The sequence below is a fragment of the Mixophyes fleayi genome, chromosome 2, assembly GCF_038048845.1.
Source record: "Mixophyes fleayi isolate aMixFle1 chromosome 2, aMixFle1.hap1, whole genome shotgun sequence".
In the NCBI taxonomy this organism is placed as follows: domain Eukaryota; kingdom Metazoa; phylum Chordata; class Amphibia; order Anura; family Limnodynastidae; genus Mixophyes; species Mixophyes fleayi.
In genome coordinates, this window is record NC_134403.1 from 125,375,011 (window position 1) to 125,402,940 (window position 27,930).

Genomic DNA, 27,930 nt, shown 5'->3' on the forward strand with positions numbered 1-27,930 from the left:
AGGAAGAATCTGTGCCAAAGTAATACTGAAACACCAAACCCAACACAAAAGGAGAACAAACAAGGTATAATGTTTGTATGCAAATGTCTGGGAACCCTGGTTACATTTCATGTTTCACTGAATCTATGTGAAAAGGAGTCACCATAACCTCAGCAGTGTACAAACTTAAACGTGACATACTGACGCTAAATTACTATTTGCTAAATGTAACATATTGGAAAAAAAATAAAACAAAACATTGTGGCTTGTGCATAAGTTTGGGCACACTTGCAGTTCAATACTTTTTTTTTTTTCTTTCAAAGGCCTCAAAACGTAATTGACGTGAAATACTCTGACCCTTCTAACCTCTTAGGTGTTGTGTCTACTCTTAAAAGTTTTGTCTTCTCAAAGCAGCTGACTGAGGACTTGAAAATAAAGACAACTGTTACAAAGCAATGGCAGGCTTTAAAAAAAATATCTAAATGCTTCCAGCTTGGAATTGACACATCATAAATCATTAAGAAACGGTAGTTATGAGGCAAAATCTAGAAGACCCAGAAAAATTCTCTGCTACAATGACTTGAGAATTGGTTAGATATACAAAATAGAACTCGCATATCACTATCAATGATCTACATAAACATATAAACATTTTGCTTACATAAAAATGATCTGCATTGAAGAGATGTCAGAAAACATCCTTTCCTATGACTTTACAAAGTCACTGTCTTAAAAATGAAAAACAACTTTTTGGAACAAAGTACTGTGGACTGACAAATCAAAAAAATATATTCTTGGCAGTACCACAAGAGATACATTTGTAGAATTTTTTTTTAATTTTTTTTGTTTAAGAATTTGAAGAAAAGAACACATTGCCAAACTATAAGTATGGTGAACCCATTATGCTTTGGGACTGCGTGGCAGCCAGTGGCACAGGAAATATTCACTAGGCGGAAGGAAGAATGGACGACATTTCAACAGACACTAGAAGCCAAATTTCCAGCATTAGGGAAGCTTAAGAAAGACTGAATATATTAGTCGACAAACATCCAAAACATACTTCAAAATCAACTATTAAGTACTGGAATGAGAGATGAAGGTGTTCAGAATAACCTTCACAGACCCCAGTATTGATTATTATTGAAAATCTCTGGGGAGATCTCCAACATGCAGTGCCTGCAAGACAAACTAATATGCCTGGGCTAAAAGAACTCTGTAAGGGAGAATGGGAACAATTTAAAGACTCTTAGTTGACTACCAGCACAATTTGGAAGCAGTGATTTTTGTCAAAGGTGGCGTTACTACGTAATGACAGTGTGACCAAACATTTCAACATGCCACATTCACTTTTATTTAATGTGGTAAATTCAACAAATAGCAATTGTGCATTAAAATGTTTAGAAATATGTCCTTTACATTTGTACTTTGTGGTGGTCATATTTATTTTCATTAAAACCCTTCTCTCACCAAAATCCCAGGCCAGACACGGGATAATGAACACGGTTTTAACCCTTCACACTGCACTTTGGTCCTGGGTATATCAAAGGTCGCCGCCTTTCCCACTGGACCAGTGTCTGCCCTGTATTTTCAAGTTGAGTCCCTTCAGTGAGCTGCTTTTATCTGAACTCGGGTATGTTCTCCCCGTGTTTGCGTGGGTTTCCTCCGGGTGCTCCGGGTTCCTCCCACACTCCAAAAACATACTATTAGGTTAATTGGCTGCTATCAATAATTGAACCTAGTCTGTCTGTGTATATTAGGGTATTTAGACTGTAAGCTCCAATGGGTCAGGGACTGATGTGAATGAGTTCTCTGTACAGCGCTGCGGAATTAGTGGGCTATATAAATAAATGGTGATAACCGGTGAACACCTTTTAGACAGCAGTATATCAGGCTCCAACCCAGGAATAACCCAGGTCGCATGGCCTGGTTCACCCTATAGAAACAGACACACAACCTGGGTTATTCCCGGGTCCATGCCTCTGTGTGAAAGGGGTATTAGAGATTCAGTGAAATGCCAAATACCCAAACTTTTACATACAACTAGCAACTAAAAACTTTAAGCATGGATTAATTTGTGTGCGGAGAACATTTTGTTTCATCTGGAAAGAGGCTACAACAGTTGAAAATATGGATCCTGGATCAATTTCAATATTTATCGAAGTATTCTGAGTAGTCGATGGATAGAATTCGGAATAAAATTAAGGTTACCGAACATAATATTAAAATCCTACAGAACACAATGAGAACCTTTCCATGAGAAATTCATGCAATTTTGAGAAAATATAATTTGCTAAATTATAAATAGGATATAGGTATGAAGATATAACATGCTGATTTTCTGTATTTCAGTTTGATCATGTATGCACTGATTAACAGAGATCATGGTTCGTACCAGCTTATCAGTGACAACACAAGTTTATGAAAAAGGAACCTCATTTGTATTGTTGGTTTTCAACGTGATAAATGAATGGTTCATCTAGGAGTAACTTATGCACTGAAGGGAGACTGATCTAAGTTCATCTATGTACAAAACTTTACAGAATAGTACAATAACGTAATATTAATTGCAAAAGGGAAGTGATTAGACGATTAAAGTGCATTCAGGCTGCAGAATAATTGCACAGAACCCAAGACATGCATCAACACATAATACATAATTTCATGACCTCATTCAAATTTCTTTTTCACCTTTTGCATAACTAATAGGGTTCATTATCTAAGTATTTCCTAGTTTTCCCCTTCTATGCCAGCTAAGGAATGTGACCATAAGGTCAGGTCTGAGTCACAGCTGATCTGTGTGGCTGGTTAGCTTTAATTTGCAGTGTGAAACAATGATGCAATGACATCTCCATCCATCATATCAACATGCAAGGAGTGTTGTGCAACCCTGCCACAGTTTTCAACACTACAATAAACACTTCAGAATCGAAAACTGTAACTGAATACTGAACTCCCTGTTTGTCGTTTAATACTTATAGATTTTTCATGGCCTTTATTTACTTCCCATTTGGTTATATATAGCTTTTAACCCAGTGATGGGAAAACTTTTTCAGGAGCGGGCCAAATAAAAAGAAAAAAAACTTTAGGCGAACAATATAATATATTAAAAAACTCAAATATGGAAATATATAATACAAATTTTTTGAATGGGACGGGAGAGTGTTATATAGCAGTGTTACCTCTATAAGTGCAGTGAACGTACAGACACAGCACTTATTTCAGCAGCTTGTTGCAGATCCGTCTTTCTGCTGAGCCACTAACTGACAACACAGCAGCCAATCGAAATCCGCCTTAGTATATGGCCCAGCCCATCTCTTCTCACATGACTTTCAGCCATTAGGGGGCGGGCAGGTGTTTGAGTGATTGACAGATGAAGTGTCCTTTTAGGAAGGAGGATGAAGTGTAATGGAGGAAATAGCTGGGAAGGCATAAAAATGAAGGTTCTGACAAACAGGGTCAGGGCGTAACTTCAAAATAATCATGAGGACTGTAGTCTTCACAGTCCGGGGACTAGCATTTAACCACAAATGTTACATCACCATACAAGGAAATCCTCAAAACATAACCGTTAGAGCACAGGTGTGCATAAGGCTCCCCTTGCGGGGAGGTACATGGGTAAGGTCTGAAAGCACAGTCATAAAAAGCAAATGTCTTTCTTTCCATCCAATTGCCTTATACCTCCTGAATAAGCGAAGTCAGTGTACACAGACAATCTGCTACTTGGTGAGTTGGAGAAGAAGAGGTAACTACATGTAGTAGTGCTGTATTGAGTGAGTATATGAAGCCACTCATCATGATGTAAGGTAAGCACTACCAGCTTCTAATTGGCTGCTGGCAGTGACCACACATGAAGCTGACAGTGAGATGGTGGAGAAAATCACCAGGGGGAGTTTCTAGAGTCGAGACAACCAAATGGATAAAAGTGAAGGAGTCTGCCAGTACTTGTCCTGATATTTCTGTTGCAAACATATTACTAGGCATTAATGTTACTGCTGGCATCCTGCTGGGTATCACTACTACTGGTGAAAAATAATGGGGCATTTTGAAAGAATCTTTTAATGCCTGTGGCAGTATTAATGCAAGAGTCATTGCTAACATATTTTTGGGGCACTAGTACTCTTGGTTTCTTATTAATGGGCATTACTATAAACTGCTGATACATATTACTGTGGACCATTGTCACAGCTGTACATATTACTTGGCACCACTGCTGCTGAAGATCCTCAGAGCTGTAATGGGGCTAAACCTGCATCCCTTTCATTGTTTCTAAGAGAGCCCTAAGAAATGTAATATGTGCATTTTTTGGAGAACTGCAGGCCAACCTGAACTCTACAACTGTGGCTGGTTGGCCACTGCTGTGTTACAGCTTATATGACTGACCTACGTAAACACAGACAGACTCTTCTACCTCTCCATTCACCACAGGCAGCACTGGAGCAAAGGTTTCCATTTTATAGATACATAAATATGCATAAATATAAACCTGGACAACTGCAAAGTGACCTCACAAGTGCTACAGTCATTAGTAAGATTAATTGTCTTATAATGGAAGCAGCTGTATAATGAACACTGGTGATAAACAGATGTTGTAAAAAGTATTTTCTGCTAAGATATATTAATTTGATACAAACCTGAGTATACAAAACGTGTTTTAGTGCCATATTTTTTTTTTTAAACGCCCTGGCAGGTAAAGTAATGTAAACAGCCTACATGGAAAAATTGTCTCTTGCCATTACAAACACTCAACTGACAGAACAATCGAAAGGAAACACACAGATCCTGTTTTCTTTAACATCCCACAGATTTCTATGTTTCTACAAACTACAATGCCATTACAGAAGGAGACGGGCCGACAGGTATGAAAATACTTTTTTTCTATGTAGCTGTGACTGAGATCAAGGAGCCTGAAATCCAAAAGAAAGGTAAAACTGTAAAAGTTACTCAACTTTTCAAATGAGTCCAGTTAAAATAAATAAATCAGGAAATAACCAATTTATGCTATCAGTCTGCGACAGTTTTACGTGCTTTGTATGATCTTGTTCTCAGTAGGCACATATAGTTAGATATATTTTTAGATTTGTCCAAACAGGTTTCAGTTGTCACTTTAACACTGTTGCACAATGTTGTACAGAGTGCTGCATGTAAGAAAGCACCCCCAAGTGATGCAACACAACGTAAAATATTAACAAGCCTCCTCCATTATTTTCACCAACAGCTGCCAACATTGGGGTGGCTGGTGGCTTCCAGTGATACCTACCTCTTCTAAAGTCAAGGCAAACAAAGACACCAATTTAGTGGTTGTGGCTACTGAAATGATTAAGAATGACTTTAAGGTCAAAAGCTAAAGCATATTGTACCCAGCAGTGACCAATACAGAATGTCCTGTAATGACAACACATTATGCACTGGCCCCTTTCATTATCCCTTAACAAGCAGGGAGAAGTGATGTGTGTGACCCGGCGCTCACTATGCCATAGTAAAAGAAGTCACTTTTGTTGGGTTTCTATCAGGGAAAACAAGAGTAAAATAAACTGCAAAGAGTACACACAGCATGCTGGAATTAGGGAGTGGTCCAGATTTTGCAGGGTGTTGGATAACCCCAAAATAAACGCTCTTTCATTGAAAATATCCATTCAAGATTCCAGCAGTGCTTGTATGTGACAAAGAGAATAATTACTAATGAGAAGAAAGATAACAATGTTTGGATAACATAGCAACAAGTGAATGTGGGAACATATCTGCAAAGTGGTCAGGAAGAGTTTGTTCTTTGAGTAGTGAATATTACTTTCATCTGGCATGAAAAGCAGAGATGTGAGAATACTGTACTTCATCATGCAGCATTCAGATTGCCAACCTTAGAAGTGGATTCAATGTATTGGAGGATATGTGGCTCTAAAGAAAACCGTAAACTATAATCACTATTTTTTTCCCTTTTGTGAAAATAAAGTAATCCAAACAGAAAGAGAAACCAAAAAATAATGTTAACAATTGATCATGTTTTCTGTTAATTCTGAGGTACAAAGAACAGAAAATGAATTTTTTAATTAAATCTCATCCTCTGGAAGATAGAGCACATTAATAGATGAAATATATGTTTGGAGCACTAGTAGACTTTGTTGATTAACATACCTTATTAGTTTGCTAACCTGACTTGGGTTCAGTCAGAAATTGCCTTAACTACCAAGCAAAGAATCATCTACTTCCAAGCCAGAAATCAACTCAATGATCTCTAAGCATTGAGACACACTCTGTACATAGGCTCTTTAAAGAGACTGGTAAATGATGTTGTATCGTTTCCACTCTCCCTGCCCTGAAATAATTTTCAGTGTTCACAGACGTTACCCCATAGAGATCAATGATCTGTGAGTATCCAACTCTCATCCGTTCTCCTGTCTAAAAAACTGGATGGAAGACAGACAAAAATAAAAATGGCTGTGTGTCCAAAAAATGCCAAGCTCTCATATGTGTATACAATATACAATCTAAGTTGTATCAAGCCATCACAGAAAGACAGTGCCATCTTAACAACATTATGGGCCCCCAGGCAAAGCAGTGCTCCGGGCCCCTACATATTATAATATATACATATATATTATAATATATACATATATACACACACATATACATATATATATATATATATATATATATATATAGAGATATATATATATAGAGATATATATATATAGAGATATATATATATAGAGATATATATATAGAGAGATATATATATATAGAGATATAGAGATATAGAGATATAGAGATATAGAGATATAGAGATATAGATATAGATATAGATATAGATATAGATATAGATATAGATATAGATATAGAGAGAGAGAGAGAGAGAGAGAGAGAGAGAGAGAGAGAGACTTGCTCAGTGACCCTTGAAGGTTTTTTTTTCAGGATTATTTATTCTAATTAAGAGCCGTGCCTATAGGGCCCCCTTGTCCGTGGGGCCCCCGGGCACCTGCCCATCGTGCCCAATGGAAAAGATGGCCCTGCAGAAAGAGATAACTTTCAGTATTAGAGGACACCCACACACAGAGCCGTAACTAGGGTGGTGCGGGCGGTGCCGTCGCCCCGGGCGCAAGCCCAAAGAGGGCGCAGCAGCCGCCCGCTACCTAGCTCTGTTGCCAGTAATAAGAAAAGCCTTTGACTTCCGCAGTGGAACGCATGTGCGTTCCACAGACAGGAAGTTCCAAATACCGAACTTCCTGTCTGTGGAACGCACATGCGTTCCACTGCGGAAGTCAAAGGCACATCTTGAGTGAAAGGCTCCGCTGCGTCCTGTCTGCACTCTCCTCCAGGTTTGCTGTTTGTCCCCTCCCGTGTCTCCACATCGTCTGTTAGAAATATATTCCATGTATCCATTAGCCGCTTCTGTAAAATGCATCTTAAAATGTTGCATGATTCCCTTTGGCTTCTAATTATGTCTGCCTTCTCTACTAATCTGTTTCTGGATTCTGGAGGAGTAAATCCAGGCTCTTAATAATATAGAGGAGATTAAACAGAAGTATCACTGGAACTGTTTTACCTATGACTAATGTGAAACTAATGTGAAATATTGTGACCGCAATTCTAATATGCAGTTGAACACACCAGAAAGTGAAGCTGTTGAATAGTCAATGTATTTTTTGTACTGTATATTCAGGATTTTCCTCATGAGGACTATGTGATGGATGGTGAATATATTTACATTTCTGCTATTTTAACTAAAATCATATTAATTTGTCTCATACTAGAATCCTCAGCAAAGTAAAGAAGCATATTAATATTATATTTGTTTGAAAGATTTAACATGATTTTAATAAGGATGAAATGATTTACAAAGATGGTTTGTGTGCATGAATTGCAGAGCACCTATACATGTTGTCCATGTGTAACGAAAGAAAAAAAATTTGCATTAAAAATCATTACTACCGACAACACAGAGCCGTAACTAGGGTGGTGCAGATATGTGTGTATATATATATATATATATATATATATATATATATATATATATATATATATATATATATATACATACACACACAAATTCTTTCAGTAAAGTGCTAAACACACCCACATTAGGTTGGCCACACCCACTTGTCAAATGCCACTCCCACTTAGATGGGGGGCGCCGGTGCCCTGTCTCGCCCAGGGCACCAAAATGTCTAGTTACGGCACTGCCCACACACACTATATCCTGATGCAACAGAAGCAAAACAAATTGGCTCAGTGACAGTAAATTATATTCCACAGATGTGGAATAGATTTGGACATGGTGCTAGAAGGTTAAATTAAGGGTGTGTATATGCATTTATTGTACATATCAAACCCTACCAAAAGGTTCCTGAAGCATGGAGGACATGAACTTTGAAAGTTCAATCAAAATTATTATTTTTTTTGCAATTCCAGATAGAACATCAATAAAGCAGTAGTTAGCACAAAAAACACTACTTCATACAAAAATAATACAGCAGTAATGGGGAGTTAAGATAGGTACCCACTGTAAACAATTTCCCCGTTTCCAATATCTTTACAGATTTTACAAACAATTGATAGTCCCGATCTGCATGCCGATTCATGAGTACACCAACACGATCTTCAAATCTGTGCTCTTCATCTCTCATAACCATCAGCTGAAAAGATTGTGACTCTGTAAACCCTATGGAGATCTGCCTACCCTGCTGGTCGTGAGTGCATATATACTTCCACATTTGCCCTACATTGTTACATCGCTGATAGTGATTTTTAGTTAAGTTATAAAATTAAACGATAAGATGTGCTTTGGTACAGCTAAAACATGATCGTGGGAGCGTACACACTAATCCAATATCAGAGCCAAGTCGGTTATCGTGTGATTGGCAGGATAATTGGGTGAAAAACCTGTAGTGTGTACCTAGCCTTATAAATGATTAGCATACTTATTTTAAATTGAAAAACAAACAAACAAAAAAAAAAACCACATCTTTAAAAGCACAATAGCACCTACAGGTCATAGCTATTGAATCCATTACAAAATAAGATCAACAATAATTTCACAGTTGACATAAATAAACTCTTTAAATGAGCACTCCCTTTTAAATGTTAATGGTTAACTGAGTAGCTCCATTTCCTTAGCAGAGCCCAAAGGACTGCATGCTGAAGCACTTTTTCCTGGGGCTCCTAGGTATCTATAAAACTGGTGCCAGCTTACTTTGCAAAAAGTATTAACCAGATGAATGTGTGCTAGATGGTTGTATGACCCCACTCTCTAATACATTGCATGCCCATAAGGAGTATGTTCAGCACCAGCGTTTGCTAATCCTGAACTACAGTAATGCTGGAGCCCCAGGAAAAAATTGTGTAGTCCAAGAAACTGCATGCTGAACCAAGGAAAGGAGCATCTCAGTCACACTTTATACCTTAACCCAGTGGATTCCAAACTTTTTCAGTTCAAGGCACCCTTAGGGTCTCCAAAAATTTTTCGAGGCAGCCCTAAGCCAAAATAATTACCAAGTAGTCCCCCGCCTTGCTTACCACTGGCCCTGCCCGAGGCACCCGTGTGAGATCTCCAAGGCACCCCAGGCGCACAGTTTGGAAACTACTGCCTTAACCGGAGTACTCCTTGATAATATAAGTATTACTTTGAAGCTCCAGAGGAAAGAACTTCATCCTACCGTCTATGGAATGGAGCTTTTATTTTTATTAAAAACATGTGGTGGAAAATGTTCCAGATCCATAAGGCTTTGCTTTTGCTCACTGAACTTAATTTAGTTATCATTTATTCCTAAACTGTACATAAAGTGAGTTCATAAACAGACATTACAGAAGCAGATGGAGAGAATATGGACAGAAAATAGTTCATGCTGTGTCCATGTGCTTTCTAGAAAACGCCTGTGTAACGAATTAGCTTTAGTATAGGGATCAATGTTCCCTACCTCATTGCTCAGTTGATGTTCTGGACTGTGCCATGAACTGAGAACAGAATGGATGCTAAACATTCATATTTCTGACATTAGGATGATGTCACCAAGGCGCTAAGTACACTCGTGTAATTCCGCCTGATATGAAAATCTTAGATAAACTCTTAAAAAAAAAAAAAAGGTCTTCAGCCACCAGTAATATGAGTAATGCATTCACTCATAACTCTTAGTGTACATAATCAATAATGGGAAACGCTGAATATCTTCCACACAAGGACACGGAAACGTACCATACAGTGTTTGTAGATTAAGCCCACCTGTTTGACAGGTATTCACTATTTCTATTTACTACTGTGTGTGGTTAAAGTTTGCTAAGTTCATCCAAATAATGAATCACTTTGGCTAGAAAAACATGGGTGCATAGAGAGCCTGTGTTACTCTAAGGTAGACAATCTATTTACTGTATAAATGAGTAATGTAAATAATAATATTGCACAAAAGTGCACAATATAACTGTTACTCACATCTTTTATCTCATCTTTGCCCCATCTCCTGTGCACCTGCCAGAAGCCATTAAGGGGCATATTCAATTGTTGGCGTTACAGCCCCGCGCACTATTACAGTCATTACGGTAATAGTGCACTGAAATACCGTTATTACGGTACATTTCTCGCTGGATTTCAGCTCACGGCTCAGGGAGCTGCGAGCTGAAATCCGGCTTATTATTACCGTAATAACGGAAATACTTTTTCCGCTGCGGAAAAATTAAACAATTGAATATGCCCCTAAAACTGGCTCCCAGGACTTGGCTCTCCCGCACAATACATTTAGCATTGCTTAATGTTATTACATATAATAGCGTTTGTAAGAAGGTCTCTTCTTTGTCACATCAGTGACACCACACCCATGGATATCTGCAGGATCAGATCAAACTAGTGTTCAGTAAAGCGAAATACAGTGGAGAGTTGGACGCCTAAAAACCGTCAGTAAAAAAAAAAAAGTGTATTTATGCCCATAAGCTGAGTTGTAAGCATGTCAAGATGTGTCCAGCTCCCATATGTGCCAGGCTTACAACAGGCACAAATACACACACAACCTGGTCATAAGCACAAGAAAAGTTCTTCAACATTTGTTTTGATGGTGTAGACAGCAAATATTACACACCTCCATGCGTATAATTAAAAGTAGAAAAAAAAATGTTTTTTATATGACCCCCACAAAAACCTATAATATATGCACAATCACTTCAAACTCTGCATCAGGCCCAGTGTGGAAGGGTTAAATGCTTCAATCCAATTCTAATCATCATTTATTTATATAGCACCAGCTATTCTGTATTGCTTTACAAATGGGAACAAACAGTAATAAAACAATACTGGGTAATACAGATAGAGAGGTAGGCGTACAATTCTATTGGTTTCTAGCAAGTGCATTTGGGCATAGGATAGTGTAGTAGAATTCAGGCCCAACATTCATGTATATTTTGATGTGTTTACTGATGTCATGTGAAATAACCCAGTACCAGTCACTTACACAATAAACCACTCGCCTTCTTCCTAGACAACCAACTACAAATTAAGTGGATGAAAATAGGGGGCACCTACCAGACAAAATAGCACAAGATACCATCAAAATGTTAGTAAAATAAAATCAATACATTTCATGATAAATTTAGGACATAACATGATTTTTTGTCGTATCAAATACTATTTCATATATAGTATATTTTGTATATATGAATTATAACAAACATTGAGAACCGTGCCTCAACTAATGTTGGCTTGGAAGTACGAGGGAAAGACCTCTTCAACTAGGGGCAACTATGAATACAAAAAAAAGCTGATTGAGATTAAGCTGTTCTAATGCCATGTGATGGTCTGACATTAAGACACAATGATGTTGTTTACTCTATCTTGATAGTTATCTAGCCAATTATTATATTGGTGAACATAAGATGGCAATAAGAGCTACCTTTTGAAAACGCATTATTAAGTATCATCATTCAGTATATATGAAGCATCAATACTGTATTTTATTCAACATTGGCACCATTAAACAGTTCATCCGTCTTCTGGGACTAGGGTACATTCAGACAACCGTCTTTTGAGTTGCCGCTTCTAATAGAATGCAATTCGAGATAATGGGCAGGAAAAATAGCACAGAATAGAGATCCGATGATCTCCATGCTGTCTATATGGGTACTAAAAATTAAAAATGCAGCTCAGAAGAGACATTTTAGCAATTCCTCTGCAAAACTATTACAAAAGTCTCAAAATTGAGGCAAACACACAAAATACTCTGCACAAGTAATATGCATGGTGCAAAAAGCTAATCTCCAGGTCATTACTATTGGACGTTTTACTCTTCAAATGATTCTTTTGTAAAACATTTAATTTTTCTACTATAAATAATAAGAAAGTTTTAAATTTTAAATACGGAGTTGTCAGAATAAGGCTAATTTATTCAATCTAGACGTTAATCACATACAGGGCCTGATTCATTTAGTAATGGAAAGTAAACGCAATTTGCACTTTTTTTAAATTGGACGGAAATTGCAGGCAAAGACGCCCGTATTGAAGTACAAGAGGATCTCAAGAAACGTTTCTGGTTGAAAATGGGTGTAAGTTCGTTCTGGTTAAGAACGGCACTTGCCGTATGCAGACAAACAACACACACTGCATAAGTGTGTATAAAGTCCCATCAGAACGCACAGTGAAAACAATATTAAATACATTAACACTTATTAACATATTCATAAAAATACACTGATGTTTTTCATGGTAAAAAAATAATATGTAACAAGATGTTATTAATCTCTACTGCATATAAAATGCATTTTTACAGTTGCTCTTAATTGCAAACACATGTTCTGACATGCATATGCAACCATAATAAATATCAATCGGCACTTGCAACTGCCCTATAGCTGGTGCAAGTGATACTGCTAAAAATCATGTACCAGAGAGGTGCCCAACCATGAATCAGAGGAATGTGCATGCGCTCAACCTTGTCACGCCCTACTGTACTTTGCCTATGTACACACGACCCTTCCCTCCCCCGTTCTGCCCCTGCAATACTAGGCTGTCAGAAGAAGTGTCTTTTGCGTTCAGACATGAATGGCATGCACTAGCGTTCACTGGTGTATAGTCCGTTTCTCAGCATGCGCAAAGCAATTTTACACAAAATATGGTATAAGGGTTTACATTCCTTAATGCATCAGACCCACAATGTGTAACCTTGCAACTTCTATGTTTCGTGTAATTACTCTGTGAAAGCTATTTTAGCTTTCTTTATTCTCAAGAAGCACACTATAAAACACGGTCAATGAACGTTAGGATAAACAACGGGGGGGAAAATAGTATAGTATAGGTGTGGTCTATAAATGTGTGTGACCCTTTTGAAATATATATTTATTTATTTTTTGCACTTACAAACTTCTTCTCTTTGCTTTATCTACAAATCACATTCTCACATTCCAGCTTCAGCCCAGAACTCACCTCATCCTCCATTCTCAACAAGTGTTGTCATTTTACAACGTGCCAAATTTTGTGATACTCAGAAATGTCAGAAATCTAAGCTTGCAATTTGAGTGAAAGAAAATATAAGAGGACACCACAGACTGTAAGCTCCAGTTCTAAAGTGCCTGTTTTAAAATCAGGCAAAATGAAGTATAAAGGTTAGATCGAGCCGCTAGAATAGATTCCAGCAGCACCTCAATTTGTCAATTGTTCTACCATTGAAGTATGTTTCCATAATTATGTAATACCACACATTTTGAGTCAAATGTTGTTTAATAGCATATTGTAAATAGAGAACATAATTAGACAACTATATAGCAAAATAGGGGGGTGATGTGTACCAAAAACATCTCTAAATCTTGCTTAGTATACGCTTATGTAAGAGGCAAAACAAGCAACTATTCTGCTACAACTTACAAGCAGTGTAGTGTGGGAGTGTTTATGACTAAGTGGTCAGTATAGCTGGAGTTAGATTTTACATGGAAGTTGCAGAAACAGAATGATATAATGTGCCAGTCTGCTGCTGGCACCAAAGACTGGAGCAGACAGTGCACAGATCATCTCCCGCCACACCTGTGACAGACACTGGGAAATACATTATCCAATGAGCAATCACAAAGTAAATGCCAGCATACCAAGATTTCCTACACAATGGATAACCAGTAACTAATTATGTGGATATCCTGGCGTCAACGCTAAAATAATATACAGCTCTTCTACTAGAATTATGTATGTTCCAAATCCTATAAAGAATGGATAGATTCAGATATATAGATTTTAACATTACCATACATCAGTTATTAATAAAATCAGACCAAACAGAAAACAAAAACATTACTTGCATATAAGCTCCAGTAAATTAGATTGCATTCACCATTGTGATATATAAGGAAAGGAAAACACATTATAAGTTTCTATCTATGACATGAGCCAGCCCTGAAGAACACTTAGGGGCAGCTTTATTCGGAGAAACCCTGGTGTCTTCAATTTCCTCTTTGTGATAGTTTTATTCTACACAAATCACTGTTCCATTGTTACATCCCACGAACAGCACAAGTGTTACTCTGCCCTTACCAGCTCTGGTACTGGACTCTCTGGCTCCAACTCTGCTTCAACAGTGGCAGCGGCATCCTTGTACTGCTGAGGAGACTCAATAACCAATTCTTTCTTAACACTTTTACCAGTGTTCGTCCTACTTTGCATTTTCAGAGAAGCTCAGTGCCTCAGTTACAGGTCTACAAAACTCTTCAGAGTTTTTTCAAAGGAGCGAACATGTCAGAAAACCAAGGTAGTGGGAAGTGCCTCTCCCAGCATTAGTCTCAAAGCAGGAAAAAAGGAGAAGAATAAAAACTGTTCTTTACTCGAGAGAAATCCAGTGCAGTTGTGAGCCGGCCTCTGAAAGGGGCTGGAATACTGTCCAGGCTGGGAAAGGAGGATCTGTTTTCATGACACAAGGAAAAGGAGCCACAAGTGCTGTGCTGTGCATGGTGCACTGTGTCTCAGAGTAGAAGCAGCAGATGTTGTCCCAACAGCAGCATGTATGGGGAATTTTACTTAGCTGGGAGCAGACCTTTGTTTTATAGGATAAGCAGGAGTGTTCAGACAGTACACAAAAGCATTTTTTATGGGCCCTTACAGTAAAACACTTTAAAAAGAAACTACGTAGATTGGCTTTCATTGTTATCCCATGAACAGACTGAATACCTCAGCACCAAAAGACTTTTCTCTGTGAAATGTGCACACCCTTGTAATCTGTTATTAATCAGAAGGGAGGGAACACACATGCCAAGACTGTCTTACTTATTCAATTAAAGTGGTTTACCGTCCAGCACACAAGCCAGTCTCTTAAAGGCACAACACACTGAGCACCTGTGCAAATAATAGGGCTCTGTTCTGCACACTCCTGCAATACTATCCTCTCCCGCAAATCAGAAAGTGGGGCAAAGTGATTACACAAAACAAGACTGTATGATTTAAGTCATTCGCTTTTCCTGTGAAATTAAGCCTCATATATATATATCACATGGTCACATGTATTTTTTCAGATGAAATTGAGAACATGTGATAACCTCAAAACAGGATGCCCTCTCCCTTAAATATACGTTATGTATTCTAATCCTCTCAATATCAGCACCTATAAGAAGGCATGTATCATCAACATTTATTTATAAAGCGCCAGCAAATTCCGTAGTGCTTTACAATTGGGAACAAACATTAATAAAACAATACTGGGTAATATATACAGACAGAGAGGTAAGAGAACCCTGCTTGCAAACTTACAATCTATGGGACAATGGGAGTTAGAAACACAAGGACATGTGCTACATCATATTGCGCAATGGACCAGCTAGGATGCAAAGGTAAAAGTATTAAGTGGGCTGTGTTTGTGGCAATGTTGGTCAGGGGGTTGTTGTCTTGTGTTAGCTGTGTAGAGGGTGGTAATAGGGTAACCTAGGGAGATTAAGATGGTGGTTGAGGAATATCATAAGCTTGTCTGAAGAGGTGGGTTTTCAGTGAACGCTTGAAGGTTTGAAGACTAGAGGAAAGTCTTACTGTGCAAGGGAGGAAATTCCACAAAGTGGGAGTTTATACATGTATAGTTCCTAGAGCATATAAAAAATAAAATACAGATATATTTCAAATGGGGCAATTGTAAAAATGTTATGAATGTTTATGTTTATCAATTCAATAAAATATATTCAATTGCTATTAAAAATTTATTTATATAGTGCCAAAATATTACCCAGCAATGAACTGCAATACATCATCAACAATCTATAACACCGGCATATTCCATACTGCGTAATACAGACAGAGAGGATAGAGGACCCAGTTCGCAAGCTTACAATCTACTGGACAATGGGAGTTTCAAACATGCCATATGTTACAGAAATAACTTCCCCTGCTATGCTTCTATTAGCAGTTTGAATTATGGAAATTAGGTACACAGTATTATAACTGTCAGTAGCAAAACTAGTACAGTTCAAAAGGTACATTTGAGAGCGCTATATAAAAAAAAAACAGCTCAGTATATATTACATCGATCCCAAAAATATATTGAAAGAATCTCAACTGCAATAATCACTTTCCCTTTAAACAATTGAAATGTGTCATTGAGTACGCACATTGCATCCTTATTATTTATTATAAAACAGTTTGTGTGTGCTAAAGAAAATTCTTGATCAGAGACTAAAAGGTATGCAAAACAAAGACAAAGTCACAGAACAGATGGTTACATGTATGCAGCAAAATGTAGATGCCTGTCACAGTAGAGATAGTGATTTGTACAGACACAGTCACTAAATCCTGTATATACAAGTAGAAGAATTATGCACTGAATTTCATCAGTTCCCCTAGAGTGCGATGCCTGTTTTGTCTATGCCACAATGAGAACCACAAAAACTCCCCAGCATACAACAAATAACTGTTTGTTGGCAGCTTGAAATAATAGTGCTAGAATTAAGCAAGCTGGACACAGCAAGAATTGTGACAACTGTAGAAAAGGAATCCCTGTCCCTATTATTTCTAAATGGTAATTTAAGTATGTAAGCACCAAAGCATGCACTAGTGTCAATAGTTCACTTTCCACGTTCAGCTAAGCAGGAATGTGATTATTTCTGGTGATGATATTTATTTTCAGCAACTGGTGATGGTTTATTACAGAAAACAACCACTCAACAGATCACTATATCACACGCTAGGTGAGAAATATTTCTAAATGATAGGGTTACATTTTCCCTCATTGCTACAGCTTTCACGGCCCACAGATAAAAGTGGCTAAGTGTGCAATGATTAGATAATAACTATATAAATAGAACAGTGTGCTTTAATAAAATATAATATTTAAAAGCCAAATAAAAATCCAGGAATACAGGCATACATCTAAAAATTTATAGCAGACTGTTCATTGATAATGGATTTTTTGAGATCAATAAAGTCCCATATTAGCGATGAGTTCTTAATTCACCTGATCATCTCGTAGAACATAAACCAAATAACATATCATTGCTTTCTCTACAACCAGAATGGAAAGTGATGGATTTCACAAAGTCACTTAAATGAAATACTATAAGGAAACAAACCCATAGATTAATGATTCAATTATATTTGTTACATGCTTTGCTTTTGTTTTCTCAAGTACATCTCATTTGGTTCTCTTAGTGTATAACCCATTTGTGGACTGTGAGGTTAGAAGCTTTGGATGTAAAAGTTTGTGTTTTAAATTTTAGAGATGTTTTAGGTCCTTTAAACACAGTTCTTGGATTTCCTCCAATTAACTGAAAAATGCAGTTTTCCCAAACACTACTATTTACATATATGCAATTGAAGCACGTCATGCTAATTTGACAGAGATTGACAAATTGTGTATACAGAGGGCAGATCAGTAACATTTGATATACTCTGCACAATTCCAACAGAAAGATATGAGAAATGTTAAATATGATTTTTGTTAAGGCCTCATAAGGCCTTTGTTCAGCCATTTTATTGTAACTTGCATAGAAATATTATTTGCTAGAAGAGATTATTCATTTTTCTGTTAACTTGCAGTTTTGCAATACGTGAGCCTATGGCCTTGAAGTTGAACTAATAGAGAACACCTGAAGAATGTAACCAGTTATGAAAACAATAATGAGCTTCATATCCAGCTGGTAGTATGGGAGCTGTATCCATGGTGTTACACATAGTATATCTCCAACTCCCCTTGAGATAAGAAATAATAGGCTCATCTGTCCTTAGAAGGGGGAGAAAAGTAAACACCTCAAGAATACGTGAGAAAGTTAATCAGTAGCGCTTCTCATAAACTAGTGGTATAAACTATTGTATGCATATGACGTAGGATTCATTTATTCAGTAGCCTATAAAAACCTGTATCTTTGTATCAATAAACTAGAGAATATTCCTTGTATACAGAACTTGGTCTGTGTCAATTCTCTCCAGCTGATTGAAGCGCTTCCAGATATACTTGACACCACAGGCAGACTTGGGTCAGAATTTTAGATCTTACAACTTGGAGGTCGCCACAGAGATTCGCTGTCCAGCAGGCTACAAGACAGACAACGGAGGTTTCCCAGCACATTGAACCCCAACATCCGCGGTCAGTAGATTTCTACTCGTTGGTCTTCCTAGTCTGGGTCACCTCATGTCTGTCTGAGGCACCTGACACGCGAATTTGTGAGTCTCAAGTATCATCTGATTAATATAATACAGTATTAACCCAATTTGTTTACTGTAATTGTATTGTTGATTAGATGTTTGAAAGATGATTGAATTTTGAGTGCATGTGTTTGTACCTATGTATGATGTATAAAGCATAAAAGTCACATAAGACATTGATCAAAGAAGCATGTAATGGAATAGAGGGATTTAGAGAGTTATTGTTTTGAACATTGAGTGAACATTTTAGACACCATCCCCAGAGGTATATCAAAGAAGGGAGATTCTGTAATCTGCCCAAATTGTGTAAGAGAGATTTCCAAAAGACCTTCGTCCCAGATACTGTCAAAGAAGCTATTTAGCACGGACATCCAGTACAAGGAGTCCACAGAACGGGACGTCCAGTGCAAGGACAACCCACAGAAACTAGATAAGAGTCCCGATTTGGACTCAACAGAATACTGTCAATACGAGTAATATAGATAGTAAACAAATGACAGCAGCTCCCTCATAGATATGATGCACAAAGACTTAAGGAAATGGGGGAGTAGAAGGTCTGCAGGGAATTTTTCAAGAAAGCGGAGATAGCCAAAGATATGTGTGGATGGAGAAACAAAGGTGTTGCAAGTGGTAATGTGACAAGAACAAAGGGGTATTGAGATCAAACCCCAAGAGATTGTTTGAGGTGGCACAGGAAAGTTAAGAGATCTGAAAAGTCGAAATATATGTGGATATGCTAAATGCATCGGAAGCTGAATAATGAATCAAGTAGGTTGTATATTATAAATGTATGTTTGATCCTGTGCAGCTGAATAAGTGAAATGTGCCCCTCCCTTATTCTGTGTAAATGATTTCAGTGTGTTGAGATAAGAAGCACACTGTTTTTTGTTTTTTGACAATGTATGTAAAATTGAAAAAAATGTGTCCGGAGTGCTGATTGATGATAACATGTTGAAGCTAACTTGTATTTAGTGTAATGCTGGGACTTGTAGTTCCACAGCAGTAGGCTGGAAGATGTCAGTTAAGTTTTCTTTCTCTGTATGTGAGTTTTGTCTCCGTCTTACTGCGTGTGAGAGAGATCCGTGATAATTCACATTGTTTGTTCTCTGTCTTAGTGCTCTATAAGGGAGATGTTTGATTTACTTTAAATCACAATGTTTGTCTGTCTTGTCCGTTTTTTACAAGAGACATGTTTCAAGGTTGAAAAAGTTGTACATTCATTGCTTAATTGATAAGCATTTAAAGAGATACAAAAGAAGTGGGCCCTGGGGGTCTAGTGTAGTGACTAGTACGGGGGTGGGAGTGAGCTTACATGCAGACATTAAAATCTGTTTTTTATCTGTGTTAAAATGGCGCTGATGAATGTTCTCAGAAATCAGGAGGGTTTGTTATGCCTTTAAAGAAATGTTACGAGATAAAATGTCGTCTGTGAGCGAGACTTAAGTGAATATATTTTTACTTTGAACACGAAAATCACAGAATCTAGAAATATGTGTGAATATTTGGTCACGGGAGAGAGATTTTGTTGAGAAAATGTTGAATGATTTACAGACACAATGTATTGTGTCTAACGAGAGTACTCTGATTTATGAGACAGTGCTGCTTTTAAAATGGTTGAATACTTGGAACCAAGATTCCAGATTGAATGTTTCTAAACCCGGAAATTTAATTAGTGTCATTTAAAAGGGCTGTACTAAGAGATGATAAGAAAGGAGTGGCTTTGAACACTCGCCCAGGTCTCGTCACTTTGACATTCTCTATTTGTGAAATTAGGGACTGCCCCTTTGAGGAAATCAAGGCATGGAACGCATAGCGTCACAGTTAAGCTTTTAGCAGCTGTTCACTGGTTACCTGATAACAGTATACACGCTTGTTACAGTTACAGTAATTCCTAGTAAATAAATGTTAATCTCTATCCAAAAGTTTTTTTATTCACAGGTCTCCAGCTGCAAAGACCCATTAGGCAATCCAGATTGCATTGATTTAACTTCCAATGCACCATCTTTGCACCACAACAAACATAAGTATAAACTAATGAAGGATTTAAATAACGTAAACTCTTCTGAGTAATGATTACCTTGTTTTGGAAAGAGATATTAGAGTTTATGTGCTATTCGCATAGCAAATGCATGAACTAGGTGGTTTTTCTGTATGTGCAGAAAGCAAAAGGTTTTTATTTGTATCCTCATTACAGTTTTGAGTAAATCAGTGTTTGTAAAGACATTTACTGCCCTTATTTACTGTGCTATAATTGTCATATACTGTAAATAATTCTTTTTATTGTGGGTATGGTAATGCATTGATGGGAATTCTATATTTTTACAGAAATGAAAAAGATTTAAGACTTTAAGAGCAATTGTATGTGCTCCTGCATTAGCACTTCTGGATCATAGCAAGCCATTTATACTCTCCTCTGAGCAGAACCAAATGTTTAACCAATTTTAAGCTGAAATAACTTCAGCGCCAGCACTGGCTTTGCCAGATTATGACAAGCCTTTCACATTATTTTGTTATGAAGTCAGTGCACATGTACAAGGAGTACTGACACAAATACATGGTCGCAAGCTAAGGTCACTTGCATACTACTCTGCTTTAGTGCTTGAAAAGAGTATAGATATTGTGCTAGGACACCCAGTTACCTTAACGGTATCGTACGTTGTGACAGAAACCAAGCACAAGCAAAACATTTGTTACCGGCCAGATTTACTAAGTATGAAGATATACAGCACAAAGGACATTCCCTCCTATTGTGAAATGAGTGACATATAACACTTGCCGAGCGCACTGTGTATTTTCTTCCTCCCTTTCCTTTTTTATTAGAAGACAAAAAAAAAAAAAAAGGAAGCACAAGAGGCCCCAGAGCCTCTCATGTTCACAGATATATGTTAAGACCTTCAGACAAGGGGAATCTGAGTAAACTGTATTTTAAGTTTTTTAAAGGTCCAAGGGAGACCAGAGAGGGGAGTTCATTGATATTAGCAGGAGGAATATAGATTGCACGTTATTTTCCTTTGCTGTGCGCTGTAGATGTGTACTAGACTAGAAAGGAAAGCCAAGTTTGGAAGAACCAGACTCAGGCCCATAGTAATGTATAGATCATTATACATAATTAGAAAATTCTAATATGAAAGTTTAACCCAACCAAATAAAGAAAAGAGCAACCCATGACTACAGGGGTTTACACCCAATGCAGGAATGTGTTTGTGAGTATTGTGGCCCAACACATTATTATATACACTAATAGAACTGATGAGGTGGCTTATTAACAGGTTATTTAAGCTAAGTGTTTCTCTTCCAGAAGAATTAAAGTTACCACATCTGTCTTAACCGTTGTACTGTACACTCCATCTAATGAGTGTAAACTTTGTGGAACTCAGAAACCAAGAACCTTGTCCTTGGATTCCACATGCTCCTTACTGAAGCCTATCCTAATGAAGTAGCACTGCTTACTCCCAGTAACGTTACACTTAAGCAGTGCACAATGTTGAATCCTGCTGCCTTATTGCAGCAAGTTTCAAAAGATGGGAGAAGTACCTGTATATATTGGGGTTACCCTAGGGATTTGGGGGAATTCCATTCCAGCTTGAACAGAAAGAAAGGAAAAAAAAAAATGCAAACAAAATTTTTCTGAACATGATTGCATAGAACTAATGAAACAAGAATCTCTGGTTTTATCTCACATTAAAGATAAACCATTACCAGATGCAGACATCACTCTTTTTGTAGATGGTTCACACTATTACATAAATCCTGTCCCTTATACAGGGTGTGCTGTAACCACACACACAGAAATAGTGATTCAACAGACTCTACCGAGTCACATCAGCAAAAGAAGCTGAACTAAAGGCCCTGACACTTGCATGCATATATGCAAAAGGACAAAGAGTAAATATTTACACTGATTCAAGTTATGCATTTGTAATTGCGCATGATTATGGCCCTGTATGGAAAAGTAGGGACCTTATGGGTTCAGCAAGCAAACCAGTCAATATGATGAACATACCAGGGCACTGTTCACTGCATTCCAGCTGTCCTCCAAACAGTGATGAAGGTGAAGACACACACAGAGATACTACCCCCGAAGCTAAGTGAAATAGACCAGGCCGCACGAGAAGCCGCCATAGCCCCAGTACCCCAAGGGGAGTCTATTTACATGGTGACCCCCTGACCCCTGTTTGACCAGAGCACACTCCAACTTATGGAAAGACAAGCAACAGAAAATAAGAAAAAGACTTGGGCAATACATGGAGCACTAGAAGTGCAAGGAGTGGTGTAAAGGTCAGCGTTTGTGTCTGCCAAAAGTAGTTTATCCCATTATGGCCAATATAGCACACGAGAAAGTGCATCTGGGAAAAGATGCTATGGTTGTACTCACTAGCAGCTTATGGATAGTACCAGGGTCCGCCCAAGCAGCACAGTCGTTAGTGGCAGAATGCTTAGTCTGTGCACAAAGTAACCCGAGTAAGTCTGTCCTATGGAAAAGCACACCCCAGACATAATATCCCTATAAGAGGATACAGATAGACTTTATAACTTCCCAAATGCTCGGGCTTTGAGAATGTGCTTGTCTGTGTCAACTTCTTTAGTCACTGGCTGGAGACATGGCTGTATAGAAAAGCAAATGCTAAAGCATTAGCCAAGAAAATTGCGAATGAGGTAATCTGATGATATGGTGTACCAGAGGTCATTGTAAGTGACAGAGGGATACACTTTACGGGGCAAGGATTCCAGAAACTATCACACCCCCTACAGATCCCAAAGTTCAGGATGTATGGAGCGCCTTAATGGTACACTGAAATTGAAAATGCAGAAAATAATGGCTGAAACAGGTCTGCCATGGATCTCATGTTTACCTGCACTCAGTAAAAAATACTGCTAGGAAAGACACAGGTTTAACACCATATGAGATATTGTTTGGCACAGCAAACAGAACAGGCTGTTATTTTCCATAGCAACTACACCATGTATATAGTGATTTGTTGAATTATGTTGCCTTATTATAGAAACAACTAACTGAAATACATGGTCAAATATTCTCCTCCATTGCAAACCCTAATTTTGATACAGGTACCCATAAACTGCACCCTGGGGGGCTGGGTGGTCGTGAGAAAGCACATCAGGAGAAGTCTTGAACCCAGATACAAGGGTCCTTATCAAGTCCTGTTGACGACTCCCATGGCAGTGAAAGTACAGGAAAGAGACACCTGGATTCACGCATAACACTGCAAAGTCTTCAAATCAGGGGAGTCTTGTTCTGATAAATAGAAATGACTGTCTCATTGTATTGATATGTCTTGCCAGAATAATTGTGACTGAAGTAGGGATTAAGGCCTCCCTAACCCAGTATGAAACAGACAGTTAAGTGACATATTGCCTATGCCACTGTGAGAAACATATGGGAAGGAGTGCTCAACAATTTGCACTCATAGTAGAGTAAACTCTGAAAATGTCTTTGTGCAGATGCATAACCTCATTGGTAAAGTTGTCAGTAATGATTCATGTTGGATATTGGAAATATTGGCATTAGTAGCAAATGGTTTAGCAATCCTGTTGATCGTATAGGTGATAATGAAACTAAATATATGGCTGATTAAGAAGTTACTGACACTTGATTGTTGTCTCTCCAAAAAGGGAACCACTGAAAATCCCGAACCTCTGATGATCACAGAAATTACTTCTGAAACCTGACCAGACTATGAGTGTCATGAATTATTTGGACTAGCAAAGCCAAAGAACTGCAGAGTTTGCAACAAGAAACTACTAAAGATTGAACAAAGGACATGCAAGGCCTGCAGAACTACTATAGACTCATTAACTACCTACTAAGAAACCATCTTTTAAGAAACCATCTTCTAAGAAACCATCTTTTCTAGACATGGACATTTGCCAAAATGCATCTCCTCATAAATCAAGTTAGGACAGGGAGGATCACAGGCTTATTAGTGGGGGATGAGTTGACAGATTCCTAAGGGGACCAACTCTATGCATGTGGCCTCCTACATGTGTATAAGTACCTGCTTATTAAGAATGTGGTTCTATAGATAGGATTAGGTAGGTAGGAGGAGAAAGGGTCGAAAATTGAATAAAAGATGGGAAATGTTAAATATGATTTTTGTTAAGGCCTCATAAGGCCTTTGTTCAGCCATTTTATTGTAACTTGCATAGAAATATTATTTGCTAGAAGAGATTATTCATTTTTCTGTTAACTTGCAGTTTTGCAATACGTGAGCCTATGGCCTTGAAGTTGAACTAATAGAGAACACCTGAAGAATGTAACCAGTTATGAAAACAATAATGAGCTTCATATCCAGCTGGTAGTATGGGAGCTGTATCCATGGTGTTACACATAGTATATCTCCAACTCCCCTTGAGATAAGAAATAATAGGCTCATCTGTCCTTAGAAGGGGGAGAAAAGTAAACACCTCAAGAATACGTGAGAAAGTTAATCAGTAGCGCTTCTCATAAACTAGTGGTATAAACTATTGTATGCATATGACGTAGGATTCATTTATTCAGTAGCCTATAAAAACCTGTATCTTTGTATCAATAAACTAGAGAATATTCCTTGTATACAGAACTTGGTCTGTGTCAATTCTCTCCAGCTGATTGAAGCGCTTCCAGATATACTTGACACCACAGGCAGACTTGGGTCAGAATTTTAGATCTAACAGAAACATGGTTGCAGGAGGTATTGGTTGGTACATTCAGGCCTCCAGGTAGAGTAAGGTAGCAATTTGTGTAGTAAGCAACAACCACTGGCTGGATTGCTAGCAGCTCTGTCTTTTATTGTTTTCTGTTAGAAACAGCCAGCTCATTTGCCAGTTATGGACTTAGACATTTGATTACAAAGTACTAGAAGGCTAGAGATTCTGGTGGCAAGTATAAAGGATGGTATTGCCATGTGTTTAGTGAAAAACTCAATAGCAAATTAGCTTTAGCATGAATTACAAGTAATTGTTTTGACTATAGCTTTCGGATGGGGACAGCCAGTTCATCTGACATTGATAATTTGGCAGATGATCAGTGTGATTATAACTACTGTGCAATGTATCTGTTATTCTACATCATGTTTGGCTTATTTATTTCCAGTTTAATTCATAAAATAAATCCCCCATGTTTGGGGTATTACATTAATGGATACGCGACAGCAGAACAGTTGTTCCCCTCTTACAACATGAGCACAGCTATATGGATATGTGAAGATGACCGGCTACTTAAAGACAGCTGATAAAATATTTTCTTTGGATGGTCTATAACATACAGTATGACCAACAGTTTTTCCTTCAAGGAAGAAAAGAAAACAGCTGAGAAAACCACTAAATAAAAGGACGGTGTATCATACTTCATGCAAACATCCTTCCTTCCACTATTTCTTGGGTTTTAAAATGCTGTAAACATACACACCATGAATTGATGATGTTAAGTGAAGCAGATGCTAAACTAGCCCTACAGAAATATTTGCTGAGCAATGTGTTTGGGGTCTATTATTGCTTCTCCTTTGGATATTTAAAATAAATTTCCCTGTTCCAAACTAGGTTACAATGGAGAAGGTATACAAGCTTAAAATATTATTGCAGCTGCAACCAATGAACTTGGACTTCTATTTGCATAAACATTGAAAAGCATAATTACTTTTCCCTTTCTTTAGAAACTTAGTCAGGAAAAAAAACGATGAATGCAAAATATCGCCAACTTGGTTTGCATAATTTACTAAGCCAACTTTTAAAATAACCAATCATATTTACAGCACTTTGTGCCACTTATGTAAATTATATATGTTTGTAAGTGATCTGTGAAACTATTCTCAGAACAAAAGCTGGTTGAGAAGAATCCCAGTCATTCCAACTCTTGGCCTTCACCATCACCCCTCTAGCCGCCAAAAACAAAAAGGGTCCAATCTTATTAAAAGAGTACGTCATGGAAGAATAATAGTTAAGGTGGGGGATATACCACAAGGAAGGGATATGCAAGAATATAGTGAATATTAGGAAAGAAGAGGAGAAACATATAGGTACATTATGCTTAAGTGGCTCAACCACACAAAGAAACAAACTTGGTTAGCACCAAATTTATGCTGAGCGCACTCTGTGTTCTGTCATTATCAGCCACCAACAACCCATTCACACTGCTCTCATTCACAAAACATTTCAGAAAGTGTTTAAAGCAATGACATAAAATTGAGCCATAGCTTGTTCAGCAGCCATTAAAAGGATTTCACACCTGTCATCTATCCTGAGAACAGGGCTATTTCACAGCACCACCTGCTTCGAGACGTCTGGGTCAAGCTGGGTCAAGCTCACAAACATTTCATTCTGACAAAACCTTCTACTGCAATCCTCTGACAGAAGGAGGAGACCAGCAAAACACAGAGGTCAAGCACTTTTCTACTCATACACTGTTTTGACAACCTTATGAACTGTGAAGGGGGAAAAAAAAACAGTAGCTTTTTATCTACAAAAAAATAGACATTTTCTTGTTGTGTGTGTGAAGCAGAGGCTGACTTAAGCTTTATACCCACTTGTGTAATATTTATGTGTTTTACATATTAACAGGTCTGAAAATATAACCCATGGCTTCCAATGTGGTCATACACATGCACGATTTATATTAACATTCAGTCGTACTACTAAATTTTTCCTAGCACATTACGTTGTAGTCCATTCACTTACTGCAGATAAACATTCTGTTTACACTCTATTACTTACCACAGGTTCACACATTAGGGAAGCCTACAATGTCCTCCCAATGCTAGTAACAAATATATGTCAAAATGAGCCTGCATTTTGACATGCTTTTATACCAGCTTCAACCAACGCTAGCGCCACACAAGGAAACACATGGTCTAAAGGCTCATACCCACTGGCTCTTTTATTTATTTTTTTGTAGAATCTATTTACAGAAATCAACAAGTAAATACACATATTGAAGAAAAGCAGAGTAACACATTTTCAGCTATTCAAAATAAAGTAATAACTTAACAAATATACTAGTCAATGGCTATAAAAGTGTTTGGAATCAATGATCTGAGAGGAGGTGAGGAATAACATGTTCCCTCAGATACTGGGTACCTACGCAATTGTCAAGGGTTTTTAAGTTTATGGGCATTTATATTGCCGTGCAGCTGGTAACATATATAACATAGGATATACCAAGCTCAGGCTTATTTCTCTTCTGCTTTCTGAAGCTTAATTGATTTGGACAAAAAAAAGGATTAAAAGAATTTGACAGAGAGGAAACCCAAAAGTCCGGATGTTCTTAAGATTCCCTGGAGACAGGAATAATTGTACTGGTACCAGAGGCCCCAAGTCTTGTGAAAATTTAAAAGATAATTTGTGTTAAAACCCGAAGATAACAATGATGCGACGCCTCAATGACTCTTCTCTAC

The 27,930-nt window shown here is 37.8% G+C and overlaps 1 protein-coding gene and 1 long non-coding RNA gene across 14 annotated transcripts in view; one reads left to right on the top strand and one right to left on the bottom strand.

Moving 5' to 3' along the window:
• Positions 1–27,930, bottom strand: part of DOCK9 (dedicator of cytokinesis 9) — a 214,057-nt gene that overhangs the window by 125,738 nt on the left and 60,389 nt on the right. For 3 of the 13 annotated variants that reach the window (XM_075199943.1, XM_075199941.1, XM_075199934.1), the window contains exon 1: positions 14,465–14,752. The exons of 8 other annotated variants lie outside the window; for them this stretch is intronic. In XM_075199943.1, the coding sequence (XP_075056044.1) occupies positions 14,465–14,593 (129 nt within the window). In that variant the 5' untranslated portion in view covers positions 14,594–14,752. Of the gene's footprint in view, positions 1–14,464; positions 14,753–27,930 lie in introns of those variants that run through there. 2 more of the 13 variants (XM_075199944.1, XM_075199937.1) reach the window with 1 other exon arrangement.
• Positions 19,883–25,122, top strand: LOC142141443 (uncharacterized). Its single transcript, XR_012688672.1, has 2 exons — positions 19,883–21,114; positions 21,829–25,122. It is a non-coding gene; the product is annotated as an uncharacterized LOC142141443 (long non-coding RNA).